The 17463-nt window shown below is 31.3% G+C and overlaps 1 protein-coding gene across 1 annotated transcript in view; it reads right to left on the bottom strand.

Moving 5' to 3' along the window:
* The window catches only part of LOC145327554 (metabotropic glutamate receptor 8-like), a 138400-nt gene extending 121214 nt beyond the window's left edge, over nucleotides 1–17186 (bottom strand). Inside the window, exons 1-6 of the mRNA XM_080171096.1 lie at nucleotides 17106–17186; nucleotides 16650–16714; nucleotides 14533–14589; nucleotides 13970–14037; nucleotides 10283–10378; nucleotides 6030–6097 (exon numbers count right to left, since the gene is read on the bottom strand). Coding sequence (XP_080027222.1) covers nucleotides 6030–6097; nucleotides 10283–10378; nucleotides 13970–14037; nucleotides 14533–14589; nucleotides 16650–16661 — 301 coding nt within the window. The 5' untranslated portion in view covers nucleotides 16662–16714; nucleotides 17106–17186. The remainder of the gene's footprint in view (nucleotides 1–6029; nucleotides 6098–10282; nucleotides 10379–13969; nucleotides 14038–14532; nucleotides 14590–16649; nucleotides 16715–17105) is intronic.
* Nucleotides 17187–17463: the final 277 nt, after the last annotated feature.

Genomic DNA, 17463 nt, shown 5'->3' with positions numbered 1-17463 from the left:
CTAAAACGCTTTTGATGGTATTAAGTACTTTATAATTAAGTCCATTCTCATAAATGAAAGAGTCGGAAAAGTTTAACCTTTCAGCTCAGAATAAAAAAGCAAGGACAATTAATTAAGTTCTTGGCGAAACTTCGTGATATGAATTAGTAAAATCGTTATGAAATCAACCAGCGACGACGGGAAATAAAAATTTACACTGGCACCCAAAGTGTAAACATGTTATGATTTACAAAGTTTTCAAGTATGGCTTCAAAACCGAATAATATCCTCGGTATTAGAACCGGTACTTAGCCATACTTAGAAATGATGTATGGTATCTTATTACAGTCAATTTTAAATTTAAAATAAGATTCATAAATTATTTTTTTATTTAAATATCCGCGAAAAGAAGTCTGTAATACGATGCGATAAATGACTATTATTGAACCTCTGTTCATGTTTAACAAAAAGCTTATAAGAGTACAATCAACAATTTAACAAATAGACAAATTCTAGGTTTAATAGAGAAGCTTCGCTCTTGAAAAGTCAAAGTTATATTGCTGACATTCGAGATCAACTTTTCTTTAACTTTATTACTTCTCATTCGGATGTGTATTCACTTCCGTATATCTATAATACAAAGTAGTTTGATTCTGTCCGTCTGTCTGTCCGTCTGAAGCTAAAGAACTCAGTAACCACTGAACCGATCGGATTCTACTCTTCAGGTTATATACCTATTGGTCCTGTGGTGGTTTTAAGCTATTGTGGACACACCCAACCCCACAAAAAATGTAAATTCCCCCCCCAACCCCCCCAAAAAAAAGTTCTGTGAAAACTACTACATAAAATTAGCAGCACCAGAATATTTTTTAAATTACCACTACAAAGGTCGTACAATCAAAGAGTTGGTTAAAATTAAAATAGTAAGGTCGACTAACCCCCCCCCCAAAAAAAAAAATTCCCCCCACAAATTTTTAAAAAATATTCTTTAAAATCTAAAACACAAAAAAATTAGTTTGGTCAAACCTCTTGGGGCAAAGCCCCTAGAGGCTTGGGGGGAAGCCGCTAGTTCAATATAAACTAAGTACAGAGTAGCTTGTTATATAAATAAAACATGTTTGTTACGCTTACAAAAACATATCTACAGCCAAAATTAACAATAGACTCGTAATTGATAAGTATTTATAATAAAAATACTTGTCTATTCAGTATTTTAGAAGTGCACCTACTGTATAATTAAAAATATTTTTTTTCAGTTACACAAACACTGTTAATAATCATTTATTGCTTCGTATCATAGTCAGAAGGCCAGTGCTAACAAAACTCTATAATTCATTAGTAGCGAAGCTACTCTATAATTCATTTTGTCCGTCCGTCCGTCCGTCCGTCAGTCAGTCAGACAGTCCGTAACGCTTTGGGGGAAACGTGATTTTCTCAGCTCCTATACAAATACAAGATAGACAACTGAAATTTTTAGTGAAGATTCCTATGACATATGCACATCTAATCTATACATTGTTTGTCCATCTGTCTGTTATTTGGGGTGCTAGATCGATTCCTAGATTTTCAAAATTTTGTGATTTTCTAAATTCCTTTTCAAGATAGAGGGCTGAAATTTTAGGGATTCATTAATTTTAAATTTACCTATTTTCACGAAGCTTTGACAGGATTTGTCTATTAATTGGGGTACTAGATTCCTCTTGATTCCTATTCCTGATTGACGGATGAAATTATCAGGGATTGAATAATATTTGCTCATATTATACATATTTCCATCAAGTTTCATAAAGATTTGTCTATTAATTGAGGTACTAGATCGATTCCTAGATTTTTAAGTTTTCAAGATTTTAAAGTCTATTTTATCATGTTAAATGTTTATTGTATGTGTATTGTATGGATGTTGGCATCCTTGTTATTATTCGAAGGGAAATTGTCGGTAATAAGATATTTTTATGTTTGGCTGAAAACCGGTTCTAATCCAGTATAAATTAATTGGTTTCGAAGCCATGCTGGAATAGTTATTTCCTGCATCGTATTATAAACAGCTTTCCACGGATATAAAATGTACAATTATGAATACATCTTAGGATTTTAATCCAATGATTGTACATTTTCATATTCGTAGAAAACTGGATATAATAAGGTGCTAGACATACTTTTTTCGTATTGATGAGAACCGGTTTTATATGAATACGAGTAAATATTTTATGATTATATTTAGAAATATTGAATTCTTAAATTCTAAATTATTCATCTCAACTGTTATATTACTTGATTTATATGCACCTTAAAACACCTTACAATAACTTTATTTGTCTTCGGTTAATGTATAATATTTTACTGTTTTTAGATGTGTAGCACCTCTTTAAGTATCAGCATCAATTACTGACTAACTTACTTATTTATTACAACAGAAAATTTGTACCGCTACAAGTCTTTGGAGATTCACGCTGGCAATATTTAACTTTTTCTTTTGACCCTAGATTTTCTCATGGAATAAGGAGGAATAGAAGTGAAAACCCTAAATATTTCTGGGAAATTTGAAGGAATCTTTGACTTGCGCAGTAAAGACAATAATGCTAAAGTACAAATCACACTGACTAGTTGGACAAAAATAAAAAAGTTTAATTTGTATCAAAATCTAATAGATACTGGTAAATATTTTTTTTAGGCCTTTAAAATTTAGTTATATATTGTATTTTGTAAGAATGGTCTTTAAATAAATTGCTATCATTTACAGTAGATAGTATGTACTCTTTAATCCTCAGATATATTGGTGTAAATAAGAAAACCACCACTGTAACACACCTCATGATGAGGTGATTCTAGCATTAGATGCTTGGTTGTTTTAGACAAGGATAAAAAGTTACTTTTAATGTACACCTTGTTTTGATAAGTATGATTGAACACGTTTATAATTTTCAAGGTCAGCTAAATAGGTACAACCCCCTACCTCAAGTTCATGTATGGATGTAGTTGCTAGTATGTATAATCAGCTGTTTGAAAACAGCATAGCAGCGAAACTTATCATATAAATACTGAGACCAATAATTTTGGTACATTTTTGAAAAGTAAGTTGCTTACTTAATTAAAATTTGAAGGCTTTGCACATAAAATTTGATATTAATCCATTGTGAATAGGGTAAAGAAAGCTGGACACTCGGCTACAAGGCTTTTAGTAAATTATTGCAAAAGGAATTTATTTTGAATATTTTTTCAGAATAATTACTTAAATCATGTGATTTACTAACAGCCTTATAGCCGTTTTGGTCTTTCAAATGTTCCAATTTTAATTCAGGCTAGCCAGGCAGAATCTTCTACCTGGATTCTATTCTATACTTTATCTTCTTTGGTGTTTATATAGTTTTAGGTAACATATGAATTTTCAGACAAATGTCCCCTCCCTTCCTGGTTGACTATAAAGATATGAAGGGTACATTGGACTATAAATCATTCTGGAACCCAAGGTTTTATAAAGTTCTTTAGCCTAAAAACTTTGAGTACTTTGAGTATAAAATCTTGGTTATTTGGTTCAACCTAGTAGTGTGCAAACTGATCTTTGTATATCCTTATAATAAAGTAAGAGGATGTGTGTCTGTTTGTCTGTCTGTACCGAAGTATTTTGCTAACCGCTGAATCGATCGGGTTCTCCTTAACAGGAATATCTTCTCATAGGTCCCGGGAAGGTTTTTAACTATTTTGGAGGAGGGTACCACCATCCTCCGTAAAGAAATCGACAAAAATAAAAAACGCCCCCCTGCGGACATTTTTGCAATTAGCTAAAAACATAACTAACAACATCTATCGGCGTAAAAAACATTATTGGTAAATAGCGGATTTTATAATAGATTGAAAAGAAACAATTTTATTTGTCCCTAGAGGCCTCTAGGGGCGAAGCTTCTAGTATGTTATATTTTAAGAGTAGTTATAGCTGGTATCCGGTCGTTTACCTCATTGTTTAATTCCTGATAAAAAAAACCTATAAGCGAAGCTGGTAAAATTGTCCCATAAAAAAGGACAAATTTAAAGACTTTTTGCTGAAAATCCCGATTGACTTAATTTTGCTCCAAATATGACATCAATCGGAATAGTTTGGTCAAACGTTGTAAAATTTGTCCTCTTTATATAGGAGACACTTTTACCAGCTTCACGTCGGCGATATCACCAATAATCAAATGGTAACTATAACCAGTATTAAGAATACATATCCTGATATATGTACCATATAGAAGCACTCGTATCGCTATCGGACCACATTAATCCCCCCCCCCCCTCCCAACAGATAGAAAAATCTAGTTCTTTGCCAGGATTTTTAAGGGATGGACAAATGGAGATAAATTAATGTATATAGCAACTATTTACACAAAATTACCTCTTTTTAAATGATATATTTATTGGTGAAATACTTTTGTTTGAGTATTAACGTTGACCTCAAAGTTTTTTTATCCAACGAATTACAAAAAGATTACTTCTTCTGCATGTAAATTGGATCAATAGGTTGAAAAGTTGGAACACGACAAATTTCAACCGATATCTAAGATTTAAGAAAGGTACTCAAGATAATTTAGGCCAACGAAGGAGAGAGCATGTGTATAAAACTTTGGATAAATTTACTGTCCAATGTTCCCTTCTTCCTGGGTATTGCTTTAAATATATACTAGCGGCTGTTCCTTTCCTCTTAGAACTCTGTGTTTGAAAAAAAATAAATTTGCATAAAACCACCCCGGAGCCTATGTGAAGGATTCTAGAATGGAGAACCCAATCGGTTCAGTGGTTAGTGATATCAAATACTACACACAAAATACAGTACTACTTTATATAATATCCATAGACACAGTGTTTCGCCCTTTTATGGCTCATCAGTATGGCTCAATTCATCAGAGTTAATTTTGCACGTGGCGGGGCTTGAACCGGGAACCCTTAGATTACCAGGCCAACACCCCATTGCGCCATTACCCCATGACGAGTAAGGAATGAAATTTCGACCAGATAGCTCAACCAACTTATAGTTAGTTGGGGGCCTTGCACTTATGGCTAATTAGTACGGTTTTTCATTCCCCTGAGAGTGCAATAGGATATTCCAATATTACAATTACTTTGGGTACTATAGTGGCGTTATAATGTATTTTACCGACTAAGAAGTTGCTAATTAATGTTGAGTTATCTGTCTGGAATACAAAACATATTATCAGGAGCGCAGCTACTCTACGATTATTGCAATACAATAACCACTACCTCTAATAAAAAATTTCTTTACAAGCGATGTTCTTGTGTTTTAATAGGGGATTGTTAACGCGAAGCACCAAATATTTTTCACACTTTACTTTTGTATTATCTCATCATTTGAGAGAAAAGTTTTCTAAGGGGGTAAGGCGACCTACAAGAAAATGGAATAAAGGGGTTAACTTCCCCTGGTCAGATCTGTACGCATTTGTGCTTTGTGTTTTTCTCAATTTTACGAAAATTTTGTATACAAACCCAAAATATGAAAATTATTACAGAGTATTGAACATTTACTTAACAAAATAATGATTTTTTGACTAGATAAAAATTTAACGGAATAATAGTATATATTGTTTATATTTTAGTTATTATATCTGCGCTACTCATTGACTAATTTTTCCTTGTTTTATATATATACTTATAAGTATTTATCATTTTATATTATCCTCCTAGTATCAGGAAAAGTTAGTAAGGGTTTTTATACATTTCTTTTAATTATAACAAGAATAAATTTTGTCCATTGCAGTATCAACACTATTCTAGATCATAGAGGGTGGGGACATTGGGCTGTTTATTATATTATTATATAATACATAGTTTTATAAAAACTTTTTCTTATAAAAACATTTGGCTTAACAACTTTGGGGACTTTCCTTGATTTTTTGGTTGGTTCCTTAGGTAGAGTGTCCACACGTTTCAGCCACTAATTGTAATTCACAGAAGGGGTAACTTTGTGTATCATTATTTAGGATTTGCATAAATTTATCGGCCATTGTCTTAGATCCCTTAGAGAAATTGGACGTAATTTAATAATGAAGAAATAATACCTATAACTCCTGAGACGGGTACAGTATGTAAGACATCTTGTCTGCTATCACATTCAGCTGTCGTGTTCCTACATATATAGACAAATAGACATGGGTACAGTATGTAAGACATCTTGTCTGTTATCACATTCAGCTGTAGTGTTTCTACATAGATAGATAGATAGACACGGGTGCAGTATGTAAGGCATCTTGTCTGATATCGCCTTCAGCTGTTGTATTCCTGTATAAAGATATAAATAAAGACGAGTACAGTATGTAAGACATCTTGTCTGCTAACACATTCAGCTGTCGTGTTCCTACATAGATAGATAGATAGACATGGGTACAGTATGTAAGACATCTTGTCTGCTATCACATTCAGCTGTCGTGTTCCTATAGATAGATAGATATATAGAGACGGGTACAGTATGTTAGACATGTTGTCTGGTATCGCATTCAGCTGTCGTATTCAGCTACATAGATAGATAGACATGGGTACAGTATGTAAGACATCTTGTCTGCTATCACATTTAACTGTCGTATTTCTACATAGATAGATAGATAGACATGGGTACAGTATGTTAGACAAGTTGTCTGGTATCGTATTCAGCTGTCGTGTTCCTACATAGGTAGATAGACATGGGTACAGTATGTAAGACATCTTGTCTGCTATCATATTCAGCTGTCGTGCTCCTACATAGATAGATAGATAGACATGAGTACAGTATGTAAGACATCTTGTCTGCTATCACATTCAGCTGTTGTGTTCCCACATAGATAGATAGATAGACATGGGTACAGTATGTAAGACATCTTGTCTGCTATCGCCCTCAGCTGTTGTGTTCCTGTATAAAGAGATAAATAAAGACGAGTACAGTATGTAAGACATCTTGTCTGCTATCACTTTCAGCTGTTGTGTTTCTATAAATAGATAGATAGAGAGATACGGGTACAGTATGTTAGACATGTTGTCTGGTATCGCATTCAGCTGTCGTTTTCCTATATAGATAGATAAATAGAGACGAGTACAATATGTAGGCATTTAGATAGATAGATATACAGATAAATAGATAGAAATATAGTTAAATGATAGAATGATATATCATATAATATATATAGATATTAAATAGGTTATTGAACTCCCAAGAATTAAATCATCTTTCAAATTTGATAAATTAATTTAAGATGGAAGTTTATCTATAAGGAACTTGTATTCAGATAATCAAAAAGGAAAACATTGTATATATTTTGTGTCAAGTGAAGCGCACGGTAAAATGTTTCTGATTACGAATATCTCCAAAAATCTATGAACTTTGAAACTTTTAATGGCCTAACGGTGGAACGTATAGATTATGCTCGCACTAAATTTTAACCGACAAAAGACGGCCTACAAATAATCTGAAATAGTCATTACTTAGGAATGCACAGTTATCTCGTAGTGCACATAGATACACAAAAAAAGACTTATATTACACGTTTCTTCTTCAGTGAAACTTTCCACCTGTGCATCAATAGATCTTGGTTATTCAAGATTATTTAGCCTTTAGAGATTTTTGGAGATAGTCGTAACATTTATTGTGAACTGCACTAGATCCTATCTTTTATTTATCTGGCCTATCTTCAACTACCCCATAACAAAGGATTTTTTGTAAATTATTTCTTATTGTCTGGCGCTACTTGTAAGGATATAATATTTCTTGTTTAATTCAGAATAATTATACCGCTCCTTGGCTTTAATCTTAAATAGATTGTTAATTATTGGCAAATGCTATGCTAAAGTCAAACTGTAGTTTAATAAATTATCAAGCAATAATATAGATAAGCAATAAGCATAAATAATCACCTTATGTAGCGCAGCCGTAAAAAGATAATTTTATACTGAAAGAACTATAGTTTATTATATATAAATACAAAATTTTGAAGGGATTTGAATAAATAGCACTTTAAAACTGTATAATACAAAGCAGAACGATGTCTGTCTGTCTGTCCGTCTGCCAGTATGTCTGCTTGTACCGAAGGATCTCACTAACCGCTGAACCGATCGGGTATACAGGATAGCTTCTCATAGATCCCGGGAAGGTTTATAACTATTTTCTTGAGGGGTGAAAAAAATTCCCACCAAAAAAAAATGTTTTTCTTTTAAATCTAAAATTCGAAGAAATAGGTTGATCAAACCTCTTGGGGAAAAGCCTCTAGAGGCTAGGGGCGAAGCCGTTAGTACCAGTTAATAAAGTATTTAAAATAAAAATATTGGTTTCTGTTGTCATTCCTAATTTAAAAGTTAGTCAATGGTTTGCTTGAGATCTGTTAAATATAGCAAATCATAGTATTTTTTCAAGAAAAGTTTAATATTGATCCAATTTTTGTTTTAAGCTATTTTGGGGGGTTTATAATACGCACTAAGAAACTTACAGAGATGTTATACTTATTGTGTATTATACACTTTCCTATATACTCTATTATATATTTTATATGTAAAAGGTTTTCAAAACAAAATAGGTTTAATGTAAAAGACAATTTTGATGTTGAAACAAAAACACCTATATTTTAAGAGCAAACTCTAAAAACTTGTCAAAATAACATAATGTAATTGCTATTGATGAAGTAATATTTTACTTTTACTAATACATTTAAAGGGATAGATGTATATCCCAGACAAATACCTGGTTCAGATGGTGGGGACCTTTTTCCTGTTAGCTAATCGTTTTTTGCAATTTTGTAGCGACTTAGCTGTATTAAAATTCCGGACGCTATTAACTAACATTCAAAGACCCAAAATGAAATTCGGCACAAGGTTCCCTCACCCTGGACATACAGTTACTTAACTCATGTCCCCTTCATTCTTATACTTTAATATTTTCATATTTGACAGATAGATAATATTAAATCAACAATTTTTTTTCTTCATTTTATCAAAATTAAATCATTTACATTAACAATAAACAATACCACAAAATATATGTATATATAAATCAAATAAACAAATGGAATAAGGAATAAGAAACATTGAAAAAGGCTTGACTAAGCTCTTAACAAAAAATAAAATGAGAATATAAAAGTGTCTCATTTAACAACATCTAAGCCCTTAAATATTTTCTTAGAAAATAATTCAGTAATAGATTTTATCCATTTCAAAATTGAACATTTAAGCTGAAAACTTTGTGTGTTACTTGCAGCTAGATCATAGGAGCATCCCAATTTCAGAACAAGCAATAAATCTCTTCCTACACACATTATGTCTCTTGGAAATGGATTAAAACAAAAGGATGCAACATTTTGTAGTGCAGTCACGCTATAAGTTGATGTTCTTATGACAATAATTTCAGCAGTGAACGTCGTGTAAGCAAATGTCCGTCTATTCGTAAAATACTGTCTTTTTGTTTAATTTAAACATTTTTAGCTTAAAGTATTTACAAAAATTATCTTTACTCTACTATTATATTGTACAACCATCCCGGGACTAAGTGAAGCTTACCCAAAATATAGAACATATTAGGTTTAGTAGTTTGATAGACTGTTTATCAAATGGTAATCTCCATATTTTATAATCCAATAACTTAAACTTTAGGATAAATTTAATTTTCATAACCTAAAGACGAGAGAAACATTTTTTTTAAATTTATGCTTTAAACAATTACATCACTGTACAGATGAAACCAAAATATCAAAAATCAAATTGTATTTTATAACATGAAAAGTGTATTATATAAAGCTACACGTTTTATTTTATCTTTATTAATGCTACTAGCGTCTGAACAATTAATTCGGGCTTTCTATTCAAATGGGGAGAAAGGAGGCAGAATTTTTTTTTAAAGTACCACACGACTTTTAAAAATAACATAGGCTTAAACCATTCCAGGACCCATTTAAAAACTAATCTGGCTCAGTGGTTATTAAGATTTTAACGGCGAACAAAAAATGCTACTTGTTAACTTTAGACATATGATTTAAATTGTTTAAGTGTACCTAAACATCAATACTTTTATCAAGAGCTGCTCTTTTTTTTATATTTTAAATAAACGGTGCTCATTTAAAGTAAACAGAACCCTCACTTTTTTTTGAAAAAAATAAATATAAGGAAGAAGGGTTAGTTTTTTTATTCTTTTGTCTAAACGCTGTGCAAAGCCCTTTCCCGGTGGAGATCCCATATACCAATTATTATTCTGTACCCCAAACACGCTAAAAACTACCCTTCTTTTAATTTAAGTCAAATTTCGGTGTCAAAAGTAGTATCAAAGTTAATATTACGTGCCTGACGTAGCAGTTATATTTACCTGGAGTTGGAGGACATGTGGGCCTTAACAAACTCCATTGCCTGCTCCAGAGCATAACTTGGATTGCTGCAGGTGTCCAGGATCAGTGTTCCAATTCTAAAAAAATGTTTTATAAAAAAGTATAGTTATCAAACACTTTACTGATGTCAAATTGATTATAATTAAAGTTCGTAAACAATCCATTCGTAACGCTAATTTCTCGAATGACATTTAAGACTACTGAATTTATTATCCCTAACTAAAAAGCAACAAGTAAAAAATTTACTTAGTCCGTAGGTCTTTCGGTGCAAAAAAGACAATTATTTTTTTTTCTGTAGAGGTTTCATAATTTTTTACTATTTAACATCAGATCTATCCCCCTCTATCTTTTTATGAACTCTGAATATCTGCTTTATAACTCCCTTTGTTCGATTGTACATCCATGTACTTTGCCACTTATAAATGTTTTTTATTCTTGTTTATTTCTAACACTACAAAGAACCTCAAATGTAGAAAAACTTTGTTTTTGATAAAAGGAAAATATAAATCGAAATCTAAACTGAAAAGCTAAAGAGCTTGATAATATTGTAACTTTAATTAAAAACATCTTAAACAAAAACTTATCTTTCTCCCACTCTTTTCAATAGCGCAGAAACTCTATAACTATTACCTTATTAAAAAGAATTAAAATGTAATCATCCTATTTTTGGCTTATTGATTTTTAGGATGATAAGGCAGAATTTTATAACGAAGCAACTCTATAATCAAGTCTAAATCGGGATGTATTTCTATATTAAGCATCCTGTATTAGAAAGTTTTTCGACACAAAATAATTTGTTCGGATGGATTTCTACATGATATTAAATGCGGACATTGGCGTTTGTTTTATTGTCTGATTTGTTGAGCTTTGTTTTCATGGTTGTTATCATTCATGGTTCATATACATCATTTGTTGGCTAGTTATTGCCTACTGCTACTATGTCGGATGCAAATCATTTGATTAAAGTTAAATGAAAATGCTATGACATAATTCAATTTTATCTAAAAGTGGTTATGTACTCTGTTTGAAAGGAGAAAGAAAAATGTTTTCAAAAATATAAGTTGAGTTTGTTGAAATTAAACATAATTTAAAATCGAATTGAACAAGCTAACTTTTTAAAAACTATTTAATAAACAAACAAGGAGAGTTGTGTTTATAAGTAGCGCAGGATATTACTTGTTATTTTTCTTAAATGTATATTGATCTCATTATACATTTTTTTCAATAAAGCCATTTAACAGCTCTAGATTGGCATGGCGCAGTGTTGTTTAGAATCAATGCCCCCCCCATCTTTGTGAAATAAGACTATATAGTACCACCCCCCCCCCCCCTCTTCAATGGAATTAGAGAGTTTATTGAAAAGCTTTTTGGTCATTGTACTTTACTGATAAGGTTACAGTTACAGTTAAGAAAAATTATTACGGAAAAGGCTAGAAATAGAAAAGCTACACAACCAAAGTTATCATTTTGTATAGTAAAATTATTGAAGTAAAACTAACTTCTAAAACTTTTTAATCAAAATTTTATTGAAATTTGTTCATAATTTTAAAATTAAATTTAATGTCCAATTTATAGGTACAAATTTACACATAGAAAAAAGCTATCCTTTTTTTCTATTCATATCCTAAATAAAGGGGTATGGGTGGGGGGGTCAGAGCTTGGTAGGCAATTTGAGGGTCAGCACCAATTTATAATTTGTAACGGAGAGACAGAGGTCAACGATAACAATTTAGTTCTGTTTTTTGTAAGCTTAAAAAATGGAGTGGATACAAAATGGCGATTTTCAAAACGGCGAATGTTACAAAACAACGAAATCACAAAACAACGAATGTTACAAAAAATAGGACCTATTAAAATAAATCTACAATAAAAAAATGTTCCAAATTTTAAAAGAAAATCCTCCAATTTTGAGAATTGTATGCATAAAGTCAATAGTAACGGCTAAATTATGGACATTGCAACGTTTATTCCGTCGAACAAAGGTGGAAACATACTCACAACCCTTTGAAGAAGGGCAGGAGGACAGAGAGGCTTGAAATGTTGAAGTTGTCCCTCCAGAGTTATAACTTTATAAGCTAAAAACTGCTAATTCGCATTTAATTTAATGAGAATGCATGATGATTGGATTGTACAAAGTAAGATTCAATATTTTTCTTAATTACATACGGGGTTAATTTTTTTATCATAATTGAGATTAATTTATGTCATATCCTTAAGATCCACAATTCCAGACAAAGTAGAAAATTTGTGTTTGTCAAAGTTATCATTTAAGAAAGGATTATTTGCACAAATTAAGGATACTTTAAAATACAAGATTAGACTTTTTAAAAATCTTTTAATTAGAATCCTACAAAAAAATTTCCATATGTAAAAAGATAACAAGGTCAAATAATAACTATGTCCAAAAGATGAAACTAATTACAAAGCTTTTTTACACTTACTTTTAAAATAAATTGGGGTATAGTCCCATTCGTGGCAACGCACCTTAAGGGGCGATTCTTGTTATTTATCACAGTAGCTTTTCTCCTTTTTCTAGCCCCTGCGGGTCCAATTTCCAAACCCTGTGGGGCAATAACCTAATAACCTAACCTAAAATAACCTAAAAATAGCCATTTAAATATACGACGAATAGCCCTTTAAGGGGCGTTGCCACGAAAGGGACTATTCCTATAAATTGGAAGGAAGGACGGGAATTTTTCGTTTGTTTGTTTATTACTTTGGGTCAGGTTTCTGTTATATTGGGTACACATTATAGTATTTATGTATATCTAATCATTTACAACAGATTGCTGGATTAAAAAATTGGTTACTTTCTTGAAATCACTATTAGGTTAGTTCAAAATAGTATTATCCAATCTACAGTAGGGGTAACTTTGAATATCATCATTGGGTATGTATATAATCATTTACAGTAGATGGTTGGATTAAAAACTTTGGTTACTGTGTCAAATCACGATAAGGCTGGTTCAAACAAGTAGTATCTACAGAATGTTTGGGATGTACATCTATTTAGAGCCTATTGTCCTATCATTTAAGATCCTTAATTGTATATTTATACTCATAATGCATACTTTACGTTCTACGTGTTTTGATTATTAATTCAACATACTGCAAAAAACAATAATAGAGTAGATGCAATACTTGAAATTGTTAATAATGTAATATTTATCCTAATTGTAATATAATATTTTATTAAACAGCTTATTTGGAAAGAAATATAATATGGTAAGTTTTACTAGTTTTCATCAGATTTATCTTAATATTAAGATATAACTACCCACTTGATGTAAAAAAAATTCTAATTAGATGTATTGTCAACAAGAATCAAAAAATCCATTAGTAGCAAAGAATAAAATTGAATTGTCTATAAAACAAAATAGAACGTTGTCTGTCCACCCAATATTAATATTGTTTTTTTCAAGTGGTGAAGCTATCATATAATTATCTTTGTCTGTTGGTCAGTCCTTGCTATGGGGGAACTGTGCTTTTCGCAGCTGTTATTTAAGATAGACAACTGATATTTTTACTTGGTCTGGTTTTCCTTAATATATTTATAATTTTTTCTTTATTTTCTTTGAATTATTGAATTTTCTGTCTCTTCTTTTATTTTTTATGACAACTGAATATCTAAACATGAAGAGAAGCAAAGCAACTCTATAATTTGATACCTGATTCCTGGCAGTAGGTCGGGCGACGAGTTGATTTCGTCCAGAGCATATAACATAGCTTCCAACCGCTAAATAAAACAAGATAAGTTGTTATGAAATAGTATGCTTTTGAAATGAAAAAAATACTTTCCTTTTGTGTGAAAACATACTAACCTCTTAGAAGAGACCAGAGTTGGATCTTTAAATCATTTTAGTGGTGAGCCAGATCGGGGTGAGCCGAATTTCAGCCAATCACAGCGCGGCATTTCATAAAATGCTGTGCTCTCATTTGTGGAAAGTTGGCTCACCCCGATCTGGCTCACCACTAAAATGATTTAACGATTCAGCTCAGAGGTGGATTCTTAAAAAGCGATTAGTGGGGCAATTTTTTTTAAAGAATCCACCTCAGTTATTGGAAAAGGAAAAATTACCTCCCCCAACTTTTTTTTCCATTTTATTCAAACATAAAGGTGTGATTTTCTTGTGCGCCAGACACTTTGTGGTAGAACACTCAAATTTTTTTAGGTCCAAACTGAGTTTTTTTTAACCGTTTCAAAGTGTAAAATAAACTGATAATATTTCACCTGGATCCCCTTCTCTTGTTTGATATCCCCACAGGGAAACTCTTTTTTACTCACGTCCTAAAATTTAACCAGTTATTTCATTTCATCTTAATAATTGAAGTAATACTTGAAAGACGGTGAATGTGACATGTAATTCACAATTAGATGCATTTTTTTGCAGATTGTCTGACTTACATTTAATGCTATAGCGTAGCAGTGCTGTAATAGCTATTTATCGAACCTTAGCTTTCCGTGGATATAAATATTATGAAAACCAGATTTGTAAGCCCCTGATATTTATCTTATATTTTTTTTATTTTATTCGTGTCTGTAATTCGATGCTATACATGGTTTTTCAGTATAGCTTAGAACCGGTTCTAATCCACCGGATATTAATCGGTTTAGAATCCATACTGGAAATTACCGATCATTAATTATTCTGAATTTTTACTAGCAATGCTACTCTGTAAGTATTGTTGTCTGTGTCCAAGTCTTTCTTTTTGTCTCTTGACAATGCTTTTTAGTAAAATAGCGGTTTTATTACAATTATGTATCTTTGAGTTTTAATGTTCCTAGTATATTTTTTATTTAGTTTCTTCATATTTTGCTTATAAGTTTAAACATCTTCACTACTATTGGATGTAAGCACTGCTACATATTTTTTTCGTACTTCAATTTAAATTTGAGCTATGCTATATCGGATGTTAGCATCTTAATCTATTTTGTAAGAATTTTCAACTTTGAAATTACAAAACTAATCTGGGCTAGTGCGCTGAAACAAAGTATTTAAAAAGTATTGGAATTTTTCAAGTATCGATTATGTATAAACATTTTTAATAATCTTTGTAAGGTTAAACAATCCACAAGGTTTGGAATTGAAGTTTTTTTTTGTAAAAATAAGAAAATAAGTTGCTCGAAATTTAAAGTAATAGAGATTTTTGTCATTTTTACCGCTGTGGTGCAGTAATAGTCCATAAAAACAGCAATAGGTGGTTAAAAACCTAAAGAGTAAAAAGCATATTTTGGTAGTAAGCAATTTACTTGGATCTACATTGATTTTGTATGGCTCCTGTGGCCACCAGGATGGAAGGATTACTTTTTACTAAAAGTTTTAGATTTGTGCTAATTAAAAAGTCATAAAATTTTTTAAGAAATAAAATGTGAAGCAAAAAAACCTAAACTTTTTTAGATCTGATAATTAGATAGCTTAATTTAGATTTTTTTCTAATCAGCATTTTACTTTTTTGTATTAACACTACACAGCGGTCTATAAACTTTTTGAAAAAAAGTTTTGTCAACTTAATTTTCAATACAAAGACGTAATTGAAACAACTTTTTGTATTAACCAATTAAAATTAAATAATCAGAGTGTATAATATGGTATATGGTTGGGATGTTAGATGAAAGAGAATGGTTCGTGTTTACATCATGATAAAGATGTGTTAATTTGAGTTCTATCTATGGCTTACTATTGAATAGAATATATCAAAGAAAAATCTAGTAATAAGATCTAGTAATAATTACGGGTCTTACTCTTACAACCTTTATTGAATCATCCCTTTATTACCAGTACAATCCTTCACATCCTATGGTTTTATCCCATTCATATACATAAGATAACAATTGACGATCTATTAAAGATCTTAAGTTTTTTCTTCATTTTAAATTTGATAAAGTTGGTTCCTTTTTATAACTTCAATTGACAACTTTTAATGGATCTTTGACAAAATAGCCTCAGCACATTTACTTAAGAAAAAAATAGCCTCAACTGTTAATACATAGGTGTTTTAGAATTTCGTGGATTTTACAAAAAGTGGTTGGTAGATTTTTACAATTTTTAATATTGTTTTTACAATTTCAGGTAAGGTTAGGTTAGGTTATATGGCTATGGAGCCGAGTGCCCGCGGCTAGGCAGGCCAGGGAGCTGAGCGCAGTGGCCAAGATCATTATTATCAGTTGAGGCTTTTTTGTCCAAAGCTATTTTTTACTGAGGCTATTTTATTCATGGAAGACAATTGTTTCACTAATTAATAGGTCATCAGTGTCAATAAAGATGATAAAAAATAAGGGTTAAGAAATATATGTCTTTGCATTTTGAATCTTCAACAGAAGTTGCTTAGTTTGCCTCTCGTTTTTACCTGTTCGTGCATTGGGAAGAGGCCTCCAAAGGTTATGTCACCAGGTATGTGGATCAAATCTTTACCTGGATAGATAGATAGATAGATAGATAGATAGATAGATAGATAGATAGATAGATAGATAGATAGATAGATAGATAGATAGATAGATAGATAGATAGATAGATAGATAGATAGATAGATAGATAGATAGATAGATAGATAGATAGATAGATAGATAGATAGATAGATAGATAGATAGATAGATAGATAGATAGATAGATAGATAGATAGATAGATAGATAGATAGATAGATAGATAGATAGATAGATAGATAGATAGATAGATAGATAGATAGATTGATAGATAGATAGATTGATAGATAGATAGATAGATAGATAGATAGATAGATAGATAGATAGATAGATAGATAGATAGATAGATAGATAGATAGATAGATTTTAATATTAAATATACCTCTAATATTTGGTGGAATATATAAGAGTAAAATGAAGAGAGTGTTTATCCAACATTTATTTATACTTAAATAACAAATATTCATCTGAAAAAAAGAACAAGCATATTCACTACAAACACAACACAGCTGTATTAAATTAAAAATTAAAACACTAGACGGAGAAATGGTCTTTGAATATCAGTTGATATCATCGGAAATGTTAACAGAGCCAAGTCGCTACAAAAGAGCAGAAAGCAAGTTGCTAGCAGACGAAAAAAGTCCCCAACACTAGAACCATGTTGTTATATGGATTAAACATCTAAACTTACTCATTTATTACATCAGTGATACTTCTTTATGGACACTTAAGACGTCTAA

Source organism: Acartia tonsa, chromosome 9 (genome assembly GCF_053477335.1).
Source record: "Acartia tonsa isolate MP-2025a chromosome 9, ASM5347733v1, whole genome shotgun sequence".
In the NCBI taxonomy this organism is placed as follows: Eukaryota; Metazoa; Arthropoda; class Copepoda; order Calanoida; family Acartiidae; genus Acartia; species Acartia tonsa.
The sequence above is the reverse complement of the archived record's forward strand: the minus strand, read 5'-3'. Positions and strand labels throughout refer to the sequence as shown.